The sequence below is a fragment of the Plectropomus leopardus genome, chromosome 12, assembly GCF_026936395.1.
Source record: "Plectropomus leopardus strain MGB_pleo_1.0 chromosome 12, ASM2693639v1, whole genome shotgun sequence".
In the NCBI taxonomy this organism is placed as follows: Eukaryota; Metazoa; Chordata; class Actinopteri; order Perciformes; family Serranidae; genus Plectropomus; species Plectropomus leopardus.
The window spans coordinates 1,173,848-1,198,060 of record NC_142187.1 but is presented as its reverse complement, the minus strand read 5'-3'; the positions used below and the strand labels follow the sequence as shown (position 1 = coordinate 1,198,060).

At 41.0% G+C, this 24,213-nt stretch overlaps 1 protein-coding gene across 1 annotated transcript in view; it reads left to right on the top strand.

Moving 5' to 3' along the window:
* LOC121951323 (cadherin-12-like) overlaps positions 1–24,213 on the top strand; it is a 169,230-nt gene that overhangs the window by 78,065 nt on the left and 66,952 nt on the right. The window contains exons 5-7 of the mRNA XM_042497600.2: positions 1,467–1,586; positions 12,391–12,558; positions 12,714–12,901. Of these exons, the coding sequence (XP_042353534.2) occupies positions 1,467–1,586; positions 12,391–12,558; positions 12,714–12,901 (476 nt within the window). The remainder of the gene's footprint in view (positions 1–1,466; positions 1,587–12,390; positions 12,559–12,713; positions 12,902–24,213) is intronic.

Genomic DNA, 24,213 nt, shown 5'->3' with positions numbered 1-24,213 from the left:
AATGCAACAGCAGTCCCACTGTGTTCTGTGCACAGTGGGGTATGATATCATAGTGAATCCCAATGAGCCACACATCAACAAATCTGCAGTCATATACAATGCTGCACAATGAAGACTACAAAGCGTAGTCAGCTATGTTGGAGTTGTAATTGTGAATATATGACACATGTAACAACTGAACATTTCATATATCAGAGAAAGATTCAAAACAGTTAACAGTGAAAAAAAATAAGTATAGACAAGGAAATCTTAATTCTGGTTAAGAGTATTTTCTGAATGTTGTAGCAAAAAAGTAAACAAAATAAACAGACAAAAAAAAAACCATCTCAGCTGTACTCAACTTTTTTTGCACTGTACTCAACTTTTACACCAACAGTATGTCCTTTCTGCCTTTTCTCAATCAAAACAATAACAAAAGATGGACTTTGATGATGCCATTAGGTACATCTGACATGACCGAGATTGAAATCATGTTTTCTGAGGCGAAAATGTATGAAAGTTTTATTCATGTTACATTTAGTCACTTTATGTCATTTCATTCTGGTGAAGTAGCCAGTCAGTCACGTTAACATGCTAACATCCCATTAACATTAGATAAGTCCACTTTCCAGCTACAGTAGCTAAGGTTATGTGGCTAATTCATCACGATGTGACATTATCAGTTGTCAAAAGAATCCGACTAACGATAATGTAAGGCACATGCTGAATGTTGTTGTCACATTATAACATTGCTGTAAGTGGCAGGCAAAAAGTGGCCGGTCTTGTCTTCTTCTTCTCCTTCTTCCAGTTAATAGCGGTGATAACTGGCATTTAAAGTGCATTACCACCCCCCTCTATGGGTGTATGGGTGGTTTAATTAGATGTATTAAAACTATCACTGTTAATTTCAAAAAATGGTGAGATAATTATCGTGAAGGTTATATTGCCCAGCCCTAATTCCCCTTTTTCATGTTAGTATTGTTTACCTCTACCTGTACCTATTGCAAAGGAGTTGTTCTGAACTTGTTTTAGTGTGTGCACTAATTGTGCTGGACTAAATCAAGGTAAGCACACTGAAACTAGTGTGTGTAAAACAGGGTGTGACTACATGTTCTGATGTACGTATGATTAAGAAAGTTATCTCCTGGATCTGACACTGCATCAGCCAAGACAGCAGCGCCTGTGCTGTGCATACTAACATGATAGAAATATCTCATTATCACTAAACAGTAATAATCTGAGGTCTCATGAATTAATGGAAGAATATAACCCTTTGTTTACTTGTGAAAATAAGATAATACATAATAATTTTGCATTGATAAGATGATCGAGATTTTGATTTTCAATGCAAAGAGGATTTCATGTATGTTTCTGTTGAGAAGGGAGACATAACCATATAACGTGTTTATATGTGTGTGTGTGTGTGTGTGTGTGTGTGTGTGCGTGTGCGTGTGTTTGCGTGTGTGTATGTGTGTGTGTTTTCTCAGGAACTTATGTGACCCAGGTGACTGCCACAGATGCAGATGACCCCACATATGGCAACAGTGCACGTATCGTCTACAGCATACTTCACGGCCAGCCATACTTCTCTGTGGACCCAAAGACAGGTGAGAGGACAACAACATTTATGTTTGCACTTTATCATTACAACTTCCATAATAACCCAAGGATTATTCATATAGTTGTATGATAGATATGTGACTTCTGAATGAACCCACAGCTCGCACTCAGGTGTTTTAAAAGCATGAAATTCAATCAGTCATGACACAGCGAGTGGTTCAGAGAGTGAGCCTCTCCTCAGTCCTGCACCTGAATGCTAAAACAAGCTCTAAAAGGGACATACGGATTTTCAGTCCTTTAACAGACTTCGCAACCGAGCAGTAATTACTCTGAACATGGAGCGCCATGTTTCAGTTTCACCCCGAGAAACAGCGAGCCTCACCATCCTGCCTCTGTATGAGTAGAGACTGCATTGAACACAGGTAGTATTACTGGTGAAAACAGCAGAAGAATGCTGGAAACCACCAGCAACTGAGACCAGCTTCCTTTTTCAAATGGGACCTTTACAAGCCACCTAACCTTGTGTGGCGACGTGGTGGTGGGAACTTTTATATTATAAAGGGGCTGTAACAGAATGATACAAATTGCAAGCCAGACAACGCCACCTTGGGACTTTCACCCAAGGAGTTTTACCCAGTTCTAAGCAGTAAGGCAAACACAGGTTCAAGCACTACAAGACAGAGACGTGGTTCAGAAGCAAATCAGAATTTATTTATTACTAATTATTTAAGCAAAAAAATAAATAATCATTAAAACTGGAAGTGTCTGTGGAGGGAAAAGAAGGAATTAGTAGTGAGCAATGAATGCGGGTCAAAATTACAGGAGGAGGTATGAAAATTTATTACCATTTATGCTCTTAACTCTTTTCAATTAATAAAAACACTTCCAAAGTAAATTATTAAAACTATCAAAAAAAACAAGGGAAAGGGGGAGTGAGTGGAAGCTTGCAAGGGGGAGGCAAACTACCAAAGGAAGTGTCCCAGGAGTGCACTTACCCACCACTCGTGAACTCACAGCAAACACACAGCAAATGGGTGCAAACTATCGTGTCCCAGTGCCCTTATCACTACAACAGAAAGGTGCTGGGAACCACCCTGAGTGCCTAGCCTCCACCGCTAGCCAGCAACCACTGCACTGTAAGGGGGACAAAAGGAAATATTAATAAAGAAATGGTTAAAACTGTATTAAACCAGTTGGTTCAAGCTAAAAAGGCAAATTTTAATAACACTTACAAAACTACCTAAAACAAACACTCATCTCAACAGAGCAAACAGAACGAAAACAAAACAGCCCAAAACAAAACAGCAGCTGATTGTGTCTGAGCAGGTACTACAATTACCCTGATGTCCTTCAATCAGTCTGGAACAATTCACCACTCAAATCCGTTTTAATGGACACCACCACAACCAGGCCATCAGTGCACAACAGACAGTAAACTCAGAGACATGACCATGTGGCAGCCACCAGGCACAGACAAAGAGAAAGGCAGCCTTCATGCCACAGGTGTCTTAAGTAGGCTGCCGATTTAAGGGGGTTGGGAAAGGGGAGGAGCTGACCTACTTTTTTCTAACTCAGATTCTCTCTGCTACACTTGCATTCTCTAACCTGTGTAACTACATGAATTCAACATCTGACATATCTGTTTAAATGGATTATATACTGAAGTGATGAAAACAACTATCCTTGCACAATGTTAGACACAATTGCGATGTTAGCCTTGTCTCAGTACGTGGGCAGAAGGTGGCCAAGATCACAGCAATCCACATCAAACAGTGAAAGATCAGCAGGAGCACAAAGAAAAAAGAAGACAATCGGAGTCCAGGAGGTATTTTTTTTATATGCTCTAACTGTGCTCAAATGCACACAGAAAGAGACAAAGCGGACACGAAAGGCTTTGGACTGGCAGCTAGGATGAGTTTATTCTGCATTGTTCTGTGTCCTTCCTTCTTTCTGTCCTGATCATAAGTTTGACACCAAACTTGTAGTTTGTACTGTTCAGTTACAGTTGACACTCCCCATACCATACTTCTCTTCCCAGTTCAGCTCATAACAACTCACCACTAAACAAGATCAAAACATCACTGTGCCTTAGAAAGTCTCATTAGAGGTGAGTAGCGCAGCCTAAAGTAAAAGTACTGTAGCTTTACCATATTAACACTTCACTTTATTTTCACTTTATACCCAAAAATCAGCAGCAAAATTTTGCCACAGCCTCAAACAACTACAACTGGGCCAATGTACTCGCTTGTGAAGATGTGGACCCTGCTTGTGATCTGTTGAATAGGTCAGTCAAAGAGCTCATGGGACATTTTTCCATTAGAAGGAGGCTAGGAAAAAGGGAGGTAACTCATTACCATGGGTAAATGAGGATTGCAGGAGGCTTATCTGTAAGAGAGATGCATTGTTAAAACAATCTTTTAAAACTCTCTTGGTCACTGATTGACAAAAATTCACATCCATACGAAACAAATTAACAAACTCTGAGAAAGGCCAAGGCTGATTTTTTTCTAAAAATCATTGAGCCAAATGGTAATGGTAAACTGATATGGCAAAACATTAAAAAATTTACAGGTCAACACCAACAGAACAAGAACAAACTGGAACTTAATATAAACAACACCCTGTTCAAGAAGCCTGTCATCTTAGCAAATAGTTTCAATACTTTCTTTGTGAACTCAGTAAATGAGATCACTAAACTCTTCACTTCTCCTAAATGTACCAACAGTCCTCTCAATCACAATAAACCTGTTTCCAGTATTACTGACTCATAACTGACAAATAACTGACTCAGATGTGGCTAACCTGATCACAGGTCTAAAAAACTCCAAAGCCATGGACGCCTTTGGTCTTAGCACTGATGTTGTAAAAGAACATAAAAAATGTTTAGTTAGCCCCATTACTCATCTTGTCAACCTGTCCTTCAAACACTCATGTCTGCCATTAGTCTGGAAGGTGGCTGCAATAACCCAATTTTTTAAATCTGGGGAAAAGACAAATTTATCCAACTATCAGCCAATCAGTATTCTGCCGATTACAACTAAAATTGCAGAAAAATGGGTCGCTAAACAACTTGTGAAACATCTCAATCAGGGTCATTCTCCTTTACACCCCATGCAAATTGGGTTTACTCCATTACTCGACTGAAACGACCATATGTGTGTTTTTAGAAAAGACAAAAAATGTGTTGGACAGGAATGCAAATGTTGGGACTGTTTTCCATGACTTAAAGAGAGCTTTTGATACTGTGAATTCTGTGAAGTCTTATTATCCAGGCTGACTCAGTTTAATCTCTCAGAACATAAAATTCACTGGTTTGCCTCATACATGAGTGACAGGAAACAATACGTGACTGTGATAAATCTTCCTGCCTTGGTAGTTGTGCCAGGGTTCCACAGGGGTCGGTCTTTGGGCCAACTTTATTTTCTTTATTTATCAACAACTTACCAAGTCTATGTCAGAATATTCAAACCATAATGTATGCGGACGATGTAGTGATCCTCAGTGAGGCTGAAAACATCAGTGAAGTCAGAGGTACCCTTACACTGGCCCTGTCCATTACCCAAAACTGGCTAACCGAATCATGTCTTCTGCTGAACACAAAAAAACCTCTCCAATTCTTTAAAGTTTTATTTACAGAGCTTCAGACATATTAGTAACAACTTGGCAGGCAATGCAGCTGGAATGTTTTTAAACTCCACGATCCTATCTGCATAGAATACTGCTTAACAAGCTGGTCATTTGCCAGTACGACCACCCTAAAACCAATTGAATCAATCCATAAGGAAGCCTTGAAAATATTTGACAGGAAGCCATCAACATACCAGTATTATATACCTCATGTTACTCGTTAAACATGAACTGTTGACCTTCAATCCTCTCATCCATTTTAAACAAGTTTGTCTGGTATACAAAGTCTCGAATGGACTGGCCCCATCCCCCTTAAGTAAATTCATAAACCGATGTTCAGATAATCGTACATCCACCAGCATTACAAGAGCTCTCTCGAGAGGAGACTGTGACATTCCCTATAGGCGTACCACCTTTAGTCAGAGTGTTTTATCTGTCAAGGGTGTCACTCTGTGGAACAGCCTGCCACTCACAGTCAGAGTGTCCCACCTACAGCCCTTTTAAAGTCCATCTAAAGAACTAGCTACAATCTATTCAGACCTGTACGCATTAGCTATGCAAGAAGTAGCACTTGATAATGCATCTATTGGTGTATCATACCTAGGAAATGTGCAATATTGTTATGTTCAGTATGCTGCAATGCCTACCTCTGCTGAAATATCTACCTCTCCAATATACTTAGGGAATGTTCAATAATATGTTATGTATGTGGAAATGTCTACCTTTGTTCTTTCCTTAGATGTAAATTTTTTGTAATAAATGTGCTTTTAGTTCTTTCTTTTTAGGGAACATCTACCAGGGACAACAGATAGAAATTAGCCAATGGCTATAATCCGGCTTGTTTACTATACCTGTATGGTGATGTACATGAACCTGCACTGTCCGCTCTCAAATTAATTAATTAATCATCTCTGCCCTTGGGCATCAATGCTTAAATATGATTTCAAAACCAGATTGGAGATATCATCACCATCATCATCAAGATCAAATGTTCAACAAATCAGGCTTTGTTGATCCTATAGAACTCAGGACAGCAGCATACCAAAAATGTGCATATATTTAACACTTCACTAATAGTCATCAAGTGTATTTTTTAGAAAAAGAAATAGGCCCTCATGGTGTACAGATGCACAAATATTCAGTCCAGTTTGTTGAATTTAAAGAACTATAGTGCGATTCTTACAAAATACAGGGCAGTCATGGCTCAGGAAGTAAAGCGGATCGTCCACTAATTGGAAGATTGGCTGTTCAATCCCAGCTCCTCAAGTAAGCAAATATGTTACAAAGTGATGTACAAAGGAAAAAGTTAAAACAACAAAGCACAAGCACAACAAAAAATATTACAAAGAAAAACAATTAGCAACATTACAGCTCAAAATACAGTACATGATTCATGCATAAAAACACACAGATCTCAAGAGAGTTTTCTGTTCAGAGATGTGAGTAAATGGTTACTGAGTAGCAGGTGGCACCTTGCACAGTAGCACAGGCAACCAGTGTATGAATGGGTGAATGTGACATGTAAAAGCGCTTTGAGAGGTTTGAAGACTCGAGATGCATCATACAAGTGCAGCTCTATTTATCATCGGCATAAATCTGGCAAAATGCACCATGATTACACAATTCTTCACATACAGTTGAGGATAAATAGGAGGGCGTAGATACCCACATTGCTATGTTTAATGTGCTCCTATCAAAGGGGCCAAACTCTGCTGCTATCTTTAAAGCGGACCCAGAAAGGTTTCATTGTGCTCTGACCCCAGGAGTTCACTGTTGAACAGTAATCTCTTAAAGTAAGGAACTATGGGGCAGGAGAAGCATCCATTCTGTCAAAGCGTCTTGACCTGTGCAACAAAGAAAGCATCTACATTCTGCATTCTTTTTGTGATCCTCGCTGGGTTTTCCAATTGATAAGTCCTATGATAAATTCATGGTTCCGTGATGATGAAGTTTGCATTAACAGCAGTAAACTAAGCCAGTCAGCAGAAGGTAATGTTAAGGTGAGTGTCCTTGGCACAAACCAGTTGTTTTGGAGTTGGCAATTAAGTAAATCATGGTGGTGACAGAGCACGTCCTTCACTTAATTCCAAACCTACATACTAAAGCCGGATATTTTCTGTATTATAATAGGTCCCCAGGGTGCAGAATCCCGAGGCAGTATCCCGAGGTACGCTGGTTGCTCATAGTCCCAACAGGCAATCCATCACTTGTCCCCTCGATGGTCATAGTCACAGCAGGGCCAATGTTGCAAGCTGTGGACACTGCTAGCTCGGTCCATGTATGTGCTTGCCATGGCAGGCTGTTAATGTTAGCTGTTATACTGGGTGACAGAAAAGCTGAGCTGTCATTCATAATCGCTGGTGGCTTCCTCAGCAGAGTAATGAAATAAACTAGTCTGGTTTTTTTGGGTTTTTTTTTTTGTTGTTTTCCTGTTCAGAATTTTCAATGTTCTATTTTTCTGTCAGACTACGTCAGTGACCATGATAAGATAACTTGTTAATAGAGTTACAAAGACTCAGAGGTAGAGTGGTTGTCCTCTGATCACAAGGTCAGCGGTTTGATCCCGGCTCCTCATATCCTTATGTCAAAGTAATCCCTGGGCAAGATACTGAACCCCAATTTGCTTCCGATGTGCATGTATATAAATGGTTATTACCTAGTAGGTGCCACTTTGTTCGGTAGCCTCTGCCAATACTGTGTGAATGGGTGAATATGACATGTCCTGTGAAAGCGCTTTGAGAAAGACTAGAAAAGCGCTATGCAAGTACAGTCCATTTACCATTTACCATAAACTAAACACCCTTAACACATCCCAAATTGTCACATATTGCTGTTTTGCAGTGGACTTCTCTGTCTACATATTATGCTCTTGCCCTCTGTGCACTCTTTAAAAAATTTACTTTGAAACCCCTGGGTCCCAAAATGGGAGCTTCCCTAAAACTGCTTTAAAAATACTATTCAGTAATATTATTTCCCATTTTATTTTAGTTAAATCTTTTAAACAGAAATTATAAATACCAAATAGCCATTCATTTTCAGGATTTTAACCCTTTAAATGCCAATGCCATTGTTTTTTAATGAAAAAAAATGGATTTATTGTTCTTATGCTAAATGCTAAGGAGATTTTTTTGGGAAGAATTATAACAGTCTGGGATATGTCAGAGATTAGCAACAACACTGACTTCTATGCATTTTTAGTTTTTGTAGATATTCAAATAGTCACAAAAACTCCCTTTCAGACCCCTAGGTCCCAAAATGGGACCCTCCTAAAACGTCTTTAAAATATTATACAAAAATATAGTTTTTTTCAATTTCTTTGGTTTAATCTTTTAAACAGTTTCAGACCTGTTCATTAATACCACATTAATACCAAATGATTATTAATTTTCAGAATTTATCCCTTTAAATTCCACTTTGTTTACACAATGCCATGATTTTTATGAGAAAAACACAAAAAACATAATTATTTCCCATATGATACATGCTAAAGAGAGTATTTCGGAGGGGATTATTGCATACTGAGATATGTCAATGATTGGCAACAACACTGATTTCTATGCATTTTTTAATTTTGTGCAGGGTCAGATAATTACAAAAACTCACTCTTATACCCCAAGGTCCTCAAATGGGATCTTTCTGAGAACTGCTTTAAAAATACTATACAGTTATATGTTTGTTTGTTTTTTTATTAAATATCTTAAACAACTTCAGACCTGTTCAAAAATACCAAATAATCAATAATTTTCAGAATTTTACCCTTTAAATGCCAGTTTCTTTATATAATGGTACTGTTTTTTAAGGAGAAAAACACAAAATAGAGTAATTATTTTCCATATGCAAAATGCTAAGGACATTTCTTTGAGGGGGATTATTGCAGTCTGGGATATGTCAGTTATTAGCAAAAACATTGATTTCTTTTTACACAAAAAAAGAGAAATATTTTCAATATTTAAATGTATTAAAAGCCATATCTGCACATATTTATACATTTGGCTGTGCCAGCACTTGTATCCACTTACTGATGGTCTCAAAATCTACTAAAAAAATTGCACAATTTGTTTTAGTACACCCCACTTTGTTTTGGTGCCCCGCTAAGGTGGCACATTTGATGTGCTGCAATATGCCCAAGACCACTGTGCATGTATTTGTAAGTGGGTGGAATGATGCACTTGTCTGTGCACACAGACAGAGTGGGAGAGAGACAGCGCGGTGGGAAATATGACCAGCAGTAGAATAGCCTATAGCTGAAAGCAGGGAATTAGCATGTATTTGTTCTTCAGGTCAAATGTGAAGAAAATGATTCACTAAAAAATAAAATTTTGAAGCCAGTACTTCATTTTTAAAGTCTTAAAAATTGAATGATTTTATGCTAAAATGGCCATGGGTTCAAAAACGGTTTTCAGCCATGTTTCTCCATAGGGATTTCAGTGTCTGTATTTTGGTCCCCCCCACACACAAAACAATGTTTCAATACACACACACACACACACACACACACACACACACACACACACACACAACAATTGGTCAATACACACACACACACACCACACTCTGGCATCCCTACCAACACACTCACATCATTTTGGTTACATATATTTATTCAGTGGGCTTGCAGTGCTCTACAATATGTTGAAAAAGAACATTCTTAACCATGCATCCAATTGATCTATATCCCAAAAATGAGAAAATGGTGGAAAATAACAAAAAATGGTAAAAACAAAAACTTTGAAGCCAGGAGTACAGGATGACAGCCTAACATGTTAAAATTCATGAATTTATGCTGTCACGAAAGAGAAGTCAAAAATTGCAATTACTGACACTTTCCAGTGGTGTATCATGCAGATGCAACAGGTTCCATCTGACTGCTTTCTCAATCGGTGCTGCCCATCCGTGTATCATACTGCTGTGTTCTCAGCTTATGCAACCCATGAAAGTTTGTTTTTGGCATTGGGATATTATGCCAAAATCACTGCAAAAGTGGCAGTATTTGATAACTTCATGATGAGAATGGCCTGAACAGGAACACTTCTCTCTGTGCTGTCTGTCAGTTCAGCCTTTAATGTACCCACTGACTTCAGACCAGTCGTCATTCTCACGGCTCTCTGCACAGTGGACTGCAAATATTAGCTGCTAGCATTATTTGACTCCATAACTCCATAATTGGAAAACAGCAAAAGGTAGGCCAGGAGTTAAAGGAGCTAAATGTCTGCTGCATTACTCCAGCAATTTACTCAAGTTACTTAAGTCCATGTAACAGAGTCACTCATTACTTCCTACCTCCAAAACCTCTGCCAGTGCAGAGCAATTGTTGAGCATAGAATTGTAGCATGAATGTGACCCAGAGAAACCTCTCTCTTCGCAGCTTTCCATGAGCATTACAAGTCCAGAGGTGATAAAATCTCTCAGGTGTGTTCTGGGCATGCCCCCAGGTCTCCTCTGAGCTGGACATGGCCGGAATCAACATTTTAGAAGTGAAGTACTGCAAATGGATCCTTTTATCTCAGAGCCTTGTCCAGATGCAAATGTGATTACAGCTCTTACACTTTTGTTCTCTTCACTTTTTATACTTAATCATTATGTCACCATTTTTTGGTGTTTATCAACTTCTGGACTGATACTTGTTTAACATTAAATTATACATTTTAGGGAATAAATGCTATTACTTTTCTTTAACTCAACAATTGTCAGTGGTTTCATATACTTTCATATACATTTTTTTAAATACAGCATTACAATTTATAATTGAGACTCTATGGAAAGAATGTTTGAAAGCTGAAATCTTAACAATTGCAAGTGTGAAAGTATTCATACGTTATGGACAGGTGCCCTCTCTGGACATGCTTAACACATTAAAAGATGGTACAGACAGCGCCATCATGTGGTTGGTTATAACTTGTTTTATGCGATGGCTTTTAACTCATGAACCATCAGAAGTAATTAAACAAGTGTGTATGTTGGATTATGCTGATTCACCTTATATAGACCCTTTTAGGGTCGACTTCACAATGACATCGCGATATCAACTGGAGGGCAAAACAAAGGAAAACTGGAGGGAAACATGAATCACCACCACAGGGTTGTAGGCTACATAAGAGTCTTGATGTTGTGTTGTTGAGTGCCAAACTAGAAGACTGCTACGGTAAAATCCAATATTCCTCATAATACCTCACAATTTCTGATAATGTGATCACTTTAAATCGCATTCTGAAGTGAACATTAGACTCCCGTATGAAAGTCCAGGGTTTGTTGAACTCATCCACCACCCATCCCACTATAGAGAACAGCCTGCTCCCTATATTATGTTGTTATCAGCAGTGAGTTTCAATCTGATGCTGTCCAGTGGCTTGTCATGCAGATGTAACCAGTTCTGTTTGGCTGTGTTCTCAGCTGATGCTGCCCGTCTGCCTATCATGCTGCTGTAGCAAGTGCCGTCCGGCCGTCTGCTTGTGTATCATAACATCTTGAATGGTTTTGTCTGGCTGCATTCTCAGGTGATGCTACATGTTGGCATATCATACAGCTAGAGGGTTGGCTTTTAGGATCTTACAACGAAATAATTCCAAAATGAACAGCATTTAACATCTTCAGAATTAAAACAGGCTTTTTCAGCCCTGTATGATTGGAGACACAAAAGGGTGCCCTGTGTATTAAAATGTATATGTTACAGTTTCAAGAATGAGGTTTGTACTGTTTTTTAGGATATGCTCTAGACTTTATGGTAAAATCACTTTGTGTAATAATGTTTAGATACAGATAGTTGCACAGGTAAAACATACCTCAATGCCTTACTTGCTTATTTGTCTGATAAGCTGCACAGAACACGGCGCTGCATTTCTCTGACCACTTCATTAAACCAAGAAATCTCTGAACTCAACTCAACTTACAGTATGTCCTTCACTTGGTCAAAGAAACCTTTAGGACACTCCGGTCCTCTCTCCTGGAGTGCTGAATCTTTGCCCTCGCCTGAATCAATTCCATTCCTTCTTTGACTCCTCTCATGTCTTTGCTAATTTTTTAACTCTAAGCTCTCTCAGTCCTGATCAAACACTGATAACAGAGAGGCAGGGGGCACTTAGGCCCAATTAGTCGTGTGAGGAATGAAACAGGACTTCAGCAGGCAAAGTACTGTACAATTTTGACCTAATGAAGGTTAAATCCAGAGTACCCTGTATCTGTCTAAATATCATGATGAGCAGCCTTTTCAATCCCCCTCTCCTCCAGGAGTGATCAGGACAGCTCTAGCCAACATGGACCGCGAGGTGAAAACAGAGTACCAGGTTCTACTTCAGGCAAAGGACATGGGAGGTCAGCTAGGGGGGCTGGCCTCCACCACCACCATCAACATCACCCTCAGCGACGTCAACGACAACCCACCACGCTTTGCTAAGAGTAAGAAAGTCACAACGATAATGTCTGATTGGCTGGTTGTTTGGATAGATGAATGAATCTTTGCTTTGTCCGTAAAAATGCATGAATGAAATTAGTCCATGTTCTTTCTTAAATTAATTGCTTTTCACTCCCTCCTTCTTCTCTCCTTCTGTCAGGTATTTTCCATCTGCGGGTGCCAGAGTTAGCGTCAGTTGGCTCAGCAGTGGGTCGGATTCAGGCCCACGATCTGGATGCTGGCAGCAATGCAGAGGTGGATTACACCATAGTTCCAGGAGATGAGGGCAACATGTTTGACATCATCTCCTCTGACCAAAGTCAAGAGGGAGTGGTAGTCTTGAAAAAGGTACATTCACTCATCATCAGCTGCATATTAGCTCTTTTTTTACACAAAGACATATCTGTGCTGCACCAGCATGGTATGCATGATGATCCATTGGGTTATGGATTTTCAGCATGTTTTCATTCCAAATGTGTAAAATACTGAGGCTTTGACAGTGCTTTTGGTGTAAAATCATGTAATATGTAGACATAAAAAGTGCACTGCAAAGGGGAAACATGTCATGAGTTGAGATGAGAACGTGGAAATTTGTTGACATCCTGGTATTGGTTTATGCCGTTGTTGCCTGAGCATAATCACGCGCAGTGTAATCCCAACATGTGCTTGTATTGACATCACGGTAGTGACATTCTGGAAAGTAAAGATCAGATGCTGAATGATACCTATTAAATGATATATGTAGACATGGAGGGCTATTTGACATCATATTGGTATTTTCAAAATATGACCAGGATTCATGCATCATCAGGCTAAACCAACTGATAATCATTCTAGCTAATGAGAGCTGATTGTTTAATCCATGATGTATAGATTCAGCATATTATCGAATCTGTCTTTGTCTGAGTCCTGATTTCGAAAGACCATGTTTGTTTGGTGGTGACAGAGGGATATCATATGATGTAAAACCCTCTGAGGCAAATTTTGATTTGTTATAATGAGCTCTATAAATAAAACTGACTTGACTTTTAGTCAAATAAAACATTGTATACTAGTTTCAATCACGCCAAAGAACGAACCTTATGTGAAACACAGTTGATTTTGTCTGATGTGATTAATTCATTCAGATATGAAATTTGCATAATTATCTTAAACCAACACAATTCAACAAGTAAATGAGGCCCCATGATGAATGGAGCATACCAACTTTACAATAGACACCTAATGATAAATTATATTTATAATAGTTTGTATCTACCATTTTGATACATATGGAAAGAAAATACTTGAAGCCCCTAACCATTTCCAACACAGAATACTGATGCATTTTGATAACAGTAGGTGTTGCACATCTATTAAATTCAGCTGTCATTTAAAAATGACAAGACCTGACAATCAAAGTGTTAAGCAATTACATTTTGCATACTTTATCATTCGTGCATTTAACACCCCAAATTAAACAAACTAGTCTTAAATAACAGCTTAATGTATCCCAGCTTAAAGCTTTAAGTTAAGCTAGATAACCATTTATTGTCCACTATATGTAAAATAGTAATATGTAATATTAAAACACTGTCGGTTCTAGCTAAGTTGACTTAAGTTAATGAAAGTTCTATTATTTTATATATAAAAGTAATTTTACTGCTTACCTCAGTTTCAGTGTAGAGTGAAGTCTTTTTGTAATTCTCCTCCTAGCTATTCGGCATGAATTCTTTCCATACTGTAACTCTACATCAAGCTCACTTTTTCTGTCTGCGGCTTTACATTTCAAGTGGCTTGAAGTTAGCCATGTGAATCAGAACACAGTTTATTGACAATTAGGTTTTTACATAGAAGGAATTTGGTTTGGTCTCTTCTTCTAAACCTAAAATAGTAAGAGAAAATTTAATGCAAATAAAAAAAAATTAAGTATTGCAATAATAATAATTTAATAGAATAAAGTAATAAATAAGGACCAAAAGCAAATTTTGCTAACACCAGCATTTTGGCAGGATTGTGCTGATCTGGCAGTGATTCCAATCATTCTCCCTCTTAACCTTCCACTGAACCAAGCTGTTAGACTAGATAATGCCTTACATACTCATGCATGCAACGCGCACTCTCCTGCACACAAAACAGACCTGAATTTGCAGTGTCAGCCTTTGGATCCCCCTGATGATTGAAGATGTGTGATACATATTAGAAGAATGGTGAAGAGAAAAGAAAGAAAGGAAAGCGTAGAGAATAGCCAAAGGAACAAAAGAGAAGAGGAGGGAGACAGATAAGAATTATTATTATTATTACTTTTTCTCTTCAAGCGTAAACTTGACCATATGACTCCGGCTCCAGACCGAGCACAGCAGCTAGTTTCACTGATTTTATGTCTCCTCATAAAGGTTTTAATGAGTAATCAGATCTCAAAGCGGAGCTCTTCCAAAAGGAGTCATCTGAGGACTTGACAAAACTTAATCTTGGTTAAATGCTCCATCCACAGGGAGACCATCTCCACACTTACATACACACCCACTGAGAAACACACACTGGAACACACAGCGCACATGTCACATCACATCAAGCAGTTTAACATCAGAGGGCTGCGCCTGCTTTTATGTCAGACTGTCCTCTAAATCAGAACAGACACGGCAACTACTCTCAGAGCACGAATCTTTGCTACATCTCTTATTTTAGAAATGAGAGAGGCCAGAAATCCACAGCTCTGTTCTATTCCTGCTTGTTGTTTTAAAACAAAGAGGCAGTCGTCAAGCATAAGTGGACATGATTATGAAACCGTTACATTACTTTCACATATTGCCTTCAGACTGTAAAAGTAAGGGGGATTAAAACAGTTGAGAAAACCCTGACTTTAAGTTTGACTCAAAAGCTTTTTCCAAATAGGTGCCTCCCCCAGATTCTATGTCACTCCATGTGTGTATGTGTGTGAACTGTGTGGGAATTTTTCAATCAGCCCTTGGAACTGGATGAGATACTGTTTCTCTGAATGCAGGGTATTATTACTGGAAGGGTTACAAGGAGCAGAGAGGAGTAGGGGTTAAAAGGTAGGCTGGGATTATTGTATAGACTGTATAAATTAATGTAGCTACTGTGATGTCACCCTCTGGTTTGTGGTTTGGCGTTTAAAAGCCATGAGTTCAGCATTTCACCCATCGCCATTTTGGTTTTTGAGCATATTTGGTCAAGAGGGTGGAGCTGTCACTCAAGCGGCCCCGCCCTTGAATATGTGTGACTCTGGGCCTTAATGACATGTAAACAGGTGAGTTACATAAAAATGGGGGACGTATGTGTCGACTAAATAGAAATGTAGCATTAAATGGATATCAAAACAATGAAGGTAGTATGTGTTTAACTGTGCTAAACTCTTCCTCCATCTGCCTGGATATCCCCAAAGTGAATACTGGACAAAAGTCCCACTTGGTTGGACCCATCCACCACACCTCCAGCCTGCCTGCACAAAAGGGGCCCATGCTCTCCTTATAATATGTCGTTACCATCAGTGTTTCAACCTATGAATCTGGGGGAGGCACCTATTGAAGGTACCATAGGGCCAGCTGCCAGCACATAATAACACCATGAACAGTTCTGTCTGCCCATGTTCTCAGCTGCAGCTTAGCGGTGTATCATGCAGATGTGAAAAAATGGCTTTTTGCACTGGGACCTGACGCCAAAATAAGTGCAAAAACAATGGTATTTGATGACTTGGGAATGAGAATGGGCTGCATAACAGCTGACAGAAATGTTTCAGTCATGATAGGTCTAGTGTAATCATTTTAAATGTATGTGCAAATATAAGTTTTGCATACTGGAGGCCATGCTTTACTATACATTTCTTGTATACATTATAATATTTCATGTAGATTCAATACAACATGTCCCTGGTGTGTTTGTACCTGTTGCAGGTGGAAGTCTCAGTGTCACTGTGTTTGTGTGCATCAGACTGTTTGAAGCAACAGGAATTTATCGAGAGGTTCAGCTAGAGCACTAAAGGAGATCTGAGTGGCAACAGACACAAACGGGCTCTGAGGAGACACCTGATGCATTTTCCCCCAAAACACTTTATCATAAAAAGGGAAATGACATTCAGCAGGGTTACAGAATGAGGACATGGAGCTTTTTCATGTGCACTGAACTACTGAAGAACTTGACATGACTGTAAGTTGATCCAGTGTTCAAAAGGAAAACATTAAGTCACAGTTTCAGATTCAGTGAGCCTTGAGACTCGTCGGGCTGACAGGCCGGCTTTGTTATTTACAGGCTGAAAGTTTGATTCGGGAATAAATATGAGCATTGTTTTGTGAGTCTTCCTAAAAATAATAATAATGTTGGAATGCAAAATATTCAAAAAGCATCGGATGTGATCTTTAATGAAAGAGTGTGGCAACACAGCGGACTGATGTTCAGGCCTGTTGATGTCCTCTGGTGCTTCTGATATGATCGAAGCAGTCACTTTTTTTTTTTGAGCTGAGTCCAGGAGCAATATTTAGAGTCTGTGTGAGCTGTAGCAGGCTTTCCATCAACTTCTATGTAAACCCATCTGCACTATTTTAGACACTGTAAAATAGAAATGGACATAGTTTAAAAAGAGTGAAAGTCAGATGAGGTGGTTAACAGCGAATCCTGGTTTATATTTGTGGTCTGAGAGAAACAGAGAGCGGGGAGTTGAGTGAATGCATTGTGCACAACTCTGAAATGAAACAATGAAATAAGATTAATCAGTATGTATGAAGTGCATACATGTGCCTGTGGTCATCGGTTTGAAAGGGGCCTGGGACAGGAGAATGCTGCAGGAGGAAAGTATATTTCCAATTTTTTTTCTCCTTTCTCAACTTTAAGGACTAGCCATTAACTAACGTAACAAGATTCCTTCTTGGATAATCTTACTTTAATTAGCTAGTTTTGTTAATATTGTAGCTACAGGACAAAATCTAAAGAGTTTGAAATGTCTCAGAAAACTGAGGGTGTTTTTTTGTTCGATTTTATTTATCTTGTTTTGTTTTCGACTGGGAACATGGGAACATTTTCTGTAAGGACGCACTCATTTGCATATTTGCATAAATGCATTTTAGCCTCTTTCAGCTTATTGTTTTAATGCAGTGCTCCAAAATTTGTTCAGTCTCATAGCTCATGGTCAGTATTGTTTTCAGCAGCAGCTGTTTTCAGGTAAAGCCACTGTCCTCAGCATACAGCAGACAGGCACAGTGAGACTAGCTGGTGTTTAAAGAAACAGATGAGTTTCTCAGAAGTTGGCAGCCCGTTCTCGTTCTGAATTTTGTAAAATACTGCTGCTTTAACAGTGCTATTGGCAAAAGATTGCAACTCCAAAAGCCACCTTTTACATCTGCATGACATGCTCCTGGACATAGTTAGGTGAGAACATGACCAGACAGAAGCGTTCATGGTGTTATTATAAACTAGTGGAGGGCGGGACAGCACCTGGCTTCTCTGCATGAAACACTGCATAACAGCTTCAGGTTGAAATTCTGTCAACAATGACAATGTAAGGAGCGCAAGGGTGCGTGGAAGGGGTTGTTGATGGGTCCAGCAAACCCGTACTTTTATGTGGAAGTCAGATGTTTGCTTCCTGTCTGAATGTGATGGGGTTTTTTTAAACCATGTGCCTCTTTCCCCCAATCTTAACCATTTGTGTCAGCATGTGCATTTGTTGACGTCCCAGCATTGGTTGCCATTTGCTTGTGTTGTCTAAATATAACCATGTGCAGCATCAGCCCATGTGCTTGTGCTGACATCACAGTATCAGCATCTTGGAACGTAAAGCGCAGACACAGAAGAATACCTAAAACATGAGATGGAGGTCCACTGCAGAGCAGCAACGTGTGACAACTTGGGGTGAGAACATATTGTCAGTGGAGAGATAAAAGAAGAGTGAATATTGGACTGACATTCATCAGCTGGACAGAAACAAAACTGAAAATGAATGCTTATGTTGCTCTTTGTGCTGGAGGTGTAATTAGGCATCTGTTTGCCAAAACATATCAACGTTATGAGGTGATAACACGTCAGTGTTGTGTTTACGGCATGTTGCACTGATTCCAAGTGGTCAAAAAAAATACTTGCAGGTTACGCCATTACCTGAGAGTAAAGCTTGGTATTGGGCGATGAACAATCAGAGTGTGACTTTAAAGGAAGCAGAATGTTGACATGTAGCCAAGAGCTCAAAGGCAGCCAGCATCCATAAAGCCTCCTCAGGTGTCCAGAGACAACAGACAGCTAATCTAGAAATAGAAAACAATGCTAGTGATGGTGTGATTTAAATGTCTTTTTTTGCTCTTTTCTTCTCTGATCACTCTTCTTGCTCAGTGGTGTTGAAATGGTTCCGTAGCTGCTAGCATCATCTCACAAAAGCTAACTGATGGTCCACATGACCGGCAACAAGAATATTAAGGACAAGTGGGCATACCTCTGAGCTGAACACACAGGCAGCGGAAATATCATGATACAATAATTATTTTTATTTTTTTTTATTATTGTAACAATTTGTGTGTTGCTGTTCTATCGGATAGTTCTATCAGACACTAACTCCTCTCCTCTCTCTGTCTTCTGTTCCTCTCCTCTCTCTGTGGCATGATGCCAATCAGTTAAATCCTGCCTGGCTCCCTTGCTGCCAATCAGCTCTCTTCCCTTTCCCTTTTCCCTAACTTAACCCTACAGGTGTGTGTCGGCTAAGTGAAAAACAGAGTGAATTTTATCGATCCTGGAGAGGTTCTAACTCTCCGCACTTTTATCATGTTACTGGTCTACACCAGACAAATTCAGATCAGTCAGGAGACACTTTGTTCCTCTGGAGTGCAGCTATTTGAATCTTTAGGAAAGAGAGGACATTTTTACTCAGTCCGTCTAGGTCTGTCTTCCACTTGGTGTCTCTTTCATCATGTGAAGTTGCTCTGCAGCGTGTCTGCAGTCCCTCAGTCTAAGAGGATTTGCTGACTGTAATGAGTTCAGAGGGATAAACACTGAACACAAAGAAAGAATATAGTTAAAAGAGAGACAGGTGAAGAGTCTGTATGCCACAATGCCAAAAGCAGTGAACAGCAAACTTCTCAACACAATAAATTGAACATTTCATTTTTAAAAGTTAATATTTGACTTATCATTTATTTAAATACATTTGTTAAAATAAATAACTTGTCCGATCCTTACTAGAAAAAATCATCTTCATTTACAAGCTGTCTGGATTATGACAAAATCATAGAAACAGAGGTGTTGAACAGTGGTAATCAGGCTCAATGTTAAAAATACATTGGCCATTGGCCCTCTTTGCCAGTCCTCTGCTTTTTTCTCACAAATATACAAGGTGCAACTCCAGTGAAATGTGATCCCATCAGCTTCTTTAACCTGTACACTGTAATTCAGTCTGTTTTGTGACTTCTTACATCATTGGCTGCTGCTTTATAATTGCAGCAGGTTCCGTGGCCATGTTCTTAGGTGCTTTCTAGTCGTCTGCTGGCGTACAAAAACACCACGACCAGTTCTGTCCAGCCACGTTCTCACCTGAAGCTGTCCAGCAATGTTTCATGCAAACCCATAACAAGGCTTTTAGTATTGCATTCGTACGCTAAAAGCACTGTCAAAGTGGTGCTATTTTACGAGTCTGGAATGAGAATAGGCTTGTGATCCACAGCAGGAACAGGATAGCACCTTACAATGCCACCATCACACAGTCCTTATTCACCGTAAAGCACACCTCTGTTCTGTCAGATGGACATATAGAGAAACAACTGATTGTGTGATTATTTGGACATCAAGTTGAGTAGATGGGGGGAGGTGAATGAAGCTGGGCCGCTCACACTGTGTGACGTGAGATGGAATTGCTCTGTGCTGTCTCCACGTGTTTCCAAATGTCATGAACGGTCGCTGTTATAGGAAAGATGAGGACTACGTCGACTCACTTCGGCGTTTATCTGTCCATTTATTAGCGGGTAACAGCTAACGGTACACCTGCGTTATTCCTGTGTAAACACACTGATGACGTCAACGGCGCGACTACGGCAACCCGTTTGTCGCGTATCATCACATCTCCCCCTTAAAGTGGTTAACCCCACATACTTTAACCAAGATGCATATCTCACACATAAACATGAATATTGAGAACACAACAGCTTCTGCCCTCAACAGTTGCTGTTCCTATCAGAGTTTGCAGAACAGTCCAACAAGTCCTTAGATGGTTGCTGTATTACACCAACAGGGATGTGACCTTTAAAATTAAGATTTCACTTTCTTTTAACTAAAGAATAATCACATTGCCTCAAGAAATAACAACAAATAATATGTCATATGTATACTCAAATTTGACCATATAATTCCTTTAGACTGTCAAATTAAACAAGAAATTATCCTGTACTCAAATTATCTCTCACACAACTGATGAACTGAACTTAGTGTGAAACTGAGCAGGTCTGAGTCTCTTAGATGTCTCTATATCTGAGAGGAACTCTGACCTCACGACCTCTGGAAGTCACCTGCACGGTACTGCATGGAGGTGAGCTCTGTAGTGCACACTCTGCAGCTGAGTCTGACTGTCTCTGATCAGCAACCTGGTTTCTGAGGCCAGTACAGACCACAGGTATGGGGCTTTTGGGCTGCTGCACAGGAGACCCAGGTGGCAACGGCTGCTGGTCTGGTGGGTCAGCAGACTGTGGAACAGCCTGCAGATGTCTCCGGTTGCAACGCAGTACGGCTCCGTTGTCTGTCTCCACCATGTAAGATCGTGGCTCTCTGCACCTCCCGAGGACTCTAGCGGATGTTTTCCACCCCTTCTCTCCATCCAGTTTTACTTTGACGTCCTGCCCAGGGTTTAGAGCAGGGAGAGGCAGTGCAAAATGATGATGGTCGTGGAAGAACTGGTAAGCAGACTTGGTCTGGAAGTCCTTCTGCTGGACTTGCTGTCGGTCCACAGGAGCAGATCGCAGCTTGTTCTCCAGCATAGGAAGTGTTGTTCGGATTTCTCTCCCAGCCATGACCGAAGCTGGGCTCACCCCTGTCGCAGCACTAGGGGTTGCTCTGTAGCACATCAGAGCAAGATGTGGGTCAGGTTGCTTTAAGATGTGTTTTGCAGTCTGTATGGCATGCTCCGCAGCGCCGTTAGCCTGGGGGTAATGGGGGCTAGATGTCGTGTGTACGAACCCATACTCCCGGCTGAAGTCTTGAAACTCTGCGGACGTGAACTGAGTGCCGTTATCACTCACTAGTTCCAAGGGAATGCCCCACCTCACGAACATGCTCTTGAGCCGGTTAATGACTTGATGGCTTGATGTTGTAGACAGGTGAGCGATTTCAATGTCCCGAGAATAGTAGTCTGTCACGATGAGATAATCCTCCTTTCCTGATTCACACAAGTCAGCAGCAATACGCTGCCAGGGGCCCTCGGGCAGGGGTGTGGTCAGGAGGGGCTCATGTCTGTGAGCAGGTTTGTTTTCGATGCAGAATTCACACATGGATACTGTCTGTGTGATCTCAGCACCGATGCGCGGCCACCACACAGACGTCTTGGCACGTGCACAGCACCGTGTCAGTCCTTGGTGTCCCTCATGCAACAGTTTCAACACATTTGCTCTTAGTGCAGAAGGGATGACCAGCCGGTTCTGGTATAGCACTAAGCCATCAGTCTCTGAGAGGTGTGCTCTTGCATTGTAAAATCCATGCAGCGATGGTGACAGCATTGATTTTGGCGGCCACCCGTACCTGATGAAGCGCACAATCCTCTGCAGGTCTGTGTCATGCTGTGTGGCTGTGCGAGTTTTTGTGATGAGACAGGTGCATTTGCTACGATGGACTCGACATATGCTTGCACCTCCTGATCTGTGCTCTCATCTCTCACGTCAGCCAGCGGGCTCCGGGAGAGAGCATTGGCGACGACCAGCTGTTTCCCTGGAACGTGCTCAGCTACCACGTGAAACCTTAAGAGCCGTATCAGGAGTCTCTGGTACCTCGGAGGTGCTTTGTCCAAGTCATATGTGTTTATGAGCGGCACCAGGGGTTTGTGATTCGTTTGCAGGCGGAAGCCATCCATGCCCTGCACATAGTGTGCAAACCGCTCGCACGCCCACACGCCTGCCAGACACTCTTTTTCAATTTGAGAATATCTCTTCTCTGCCTCGGACAGCGTGCGGGAGCAGAATGCCACTGGCTTTAAGCCGTCTCTGTGTTCTTGCAACAGTGCTGCTCGTAAGCCGAAGCTGCTTGCGTCGGCGCTGATGACAGTCTTTCTGTTTGCGTCGTACTAAGCAAGAGCTGGAGCTGACACCAGCATGGCTTTAATAGCGGCAAATGCCTGTTCTTGCGCGTCACTCCATATCCACTCGCTGTCTCTCCTCAACAGGCAAGTGATTGGATGCAGTTTCGCGGAGAGATCAGGCAGGAACCTCCCGATGTAGTTGATGAGACCCAGGACCTGGCGAAGCTCCTCCAAGTTGGTCAGACTTGGCATGTCAGTGATAGCTTTCGCTTTAGCAGGGTCTGGTTTCATGCCCTCAGCACTGATGATGTGACCGAAGTATTTTATCTCTGACTTTGCAAAATAGCATTTTGCTTTATTCAGTTTCAAGCCGCTGTCTTTCACGGTCCTCAGAACTCCGTTCAGACGCTTGTCGTGCTCCTCTTTATTTGCTCCAAACACGAGTATGTCGTCCATCACCACAACAACTCCCTCATGACCCTTCAGCAGTGTTGACATTTGTCTTTGGAAGATTTCTGGAGCTGACGTAATTCCAAATGGCAGCCTTCGGAAGCAGAATCTGCCAATCGGGGTTATGAATGTTGTCAGCTTTTGGCTGGTTGCGTCCAGAGGGATTTGCTAAAATCCACAGGAAGCGTCCAAGGTGGAAAACACGCTTTAACGGTCACGTTTCATGGCTTTGTTTAAGCGTTTGAGATCGACGCACACCCTCACTTTGTCTCAGTTCCTCTTTTCCACTGGAACCATCGGGGCACATCCCCATGGCGAGCATGCACTTCAGTTCTGTCTCCACTTTTGACAGAAGAGGAAATGGGATGCGTCGTGGCGCTATTAGAATGTAGGGCTCGGCACCTGCCTTCAGTTCAATTTTCACAGGGTTACACTTTAGCAGGCCGATGTCCCCAAACACGTCGGCTAACATGTTTGTGTCGACGCCATTAATGTGCTTGACCAACCCCATCCTCTTGGCAACAGTCCCTCCCAATAGGTTGTGAGCATACGGGCCCGTTATGACAGTAACCCAGTAGTGGTAGTTCTGTCCTTTAAACTGAGTTTTGGCCAGGAATTTGCCAATACACTGTACTTTACCTCCAGGACTGGTGACTAATGGTATTTTCTTTGCTGGGACCAATCTTGGGCTCTGGTGCAGTCTGTTAAATGCAGTCTGTGACATTACAGTGATGTCAGCGCCTGTGTCGATTTTAAATTCGACTATGCTGTCATTTACAGGCAGCTCCACAAGCCACTCATCGTCAGTGTCTGGCTGCTCGATTACAGCTGGCTTAGTTTCAGTCACTGCACCAAGGAAAAACATATCCCCGTCCCCCTCTGATGTGTTGTCAGAGACCACTGCCACTTCTTTCAGCATTTTTGTTTGACAGGCTGCTTCGAAATGTCCAATTTTTGTACACTTTCGGCACCTCTTATTCTTAGCTGGGCAGGGTTGTTTTTTTCCATGTGGTCTAGCACAGCG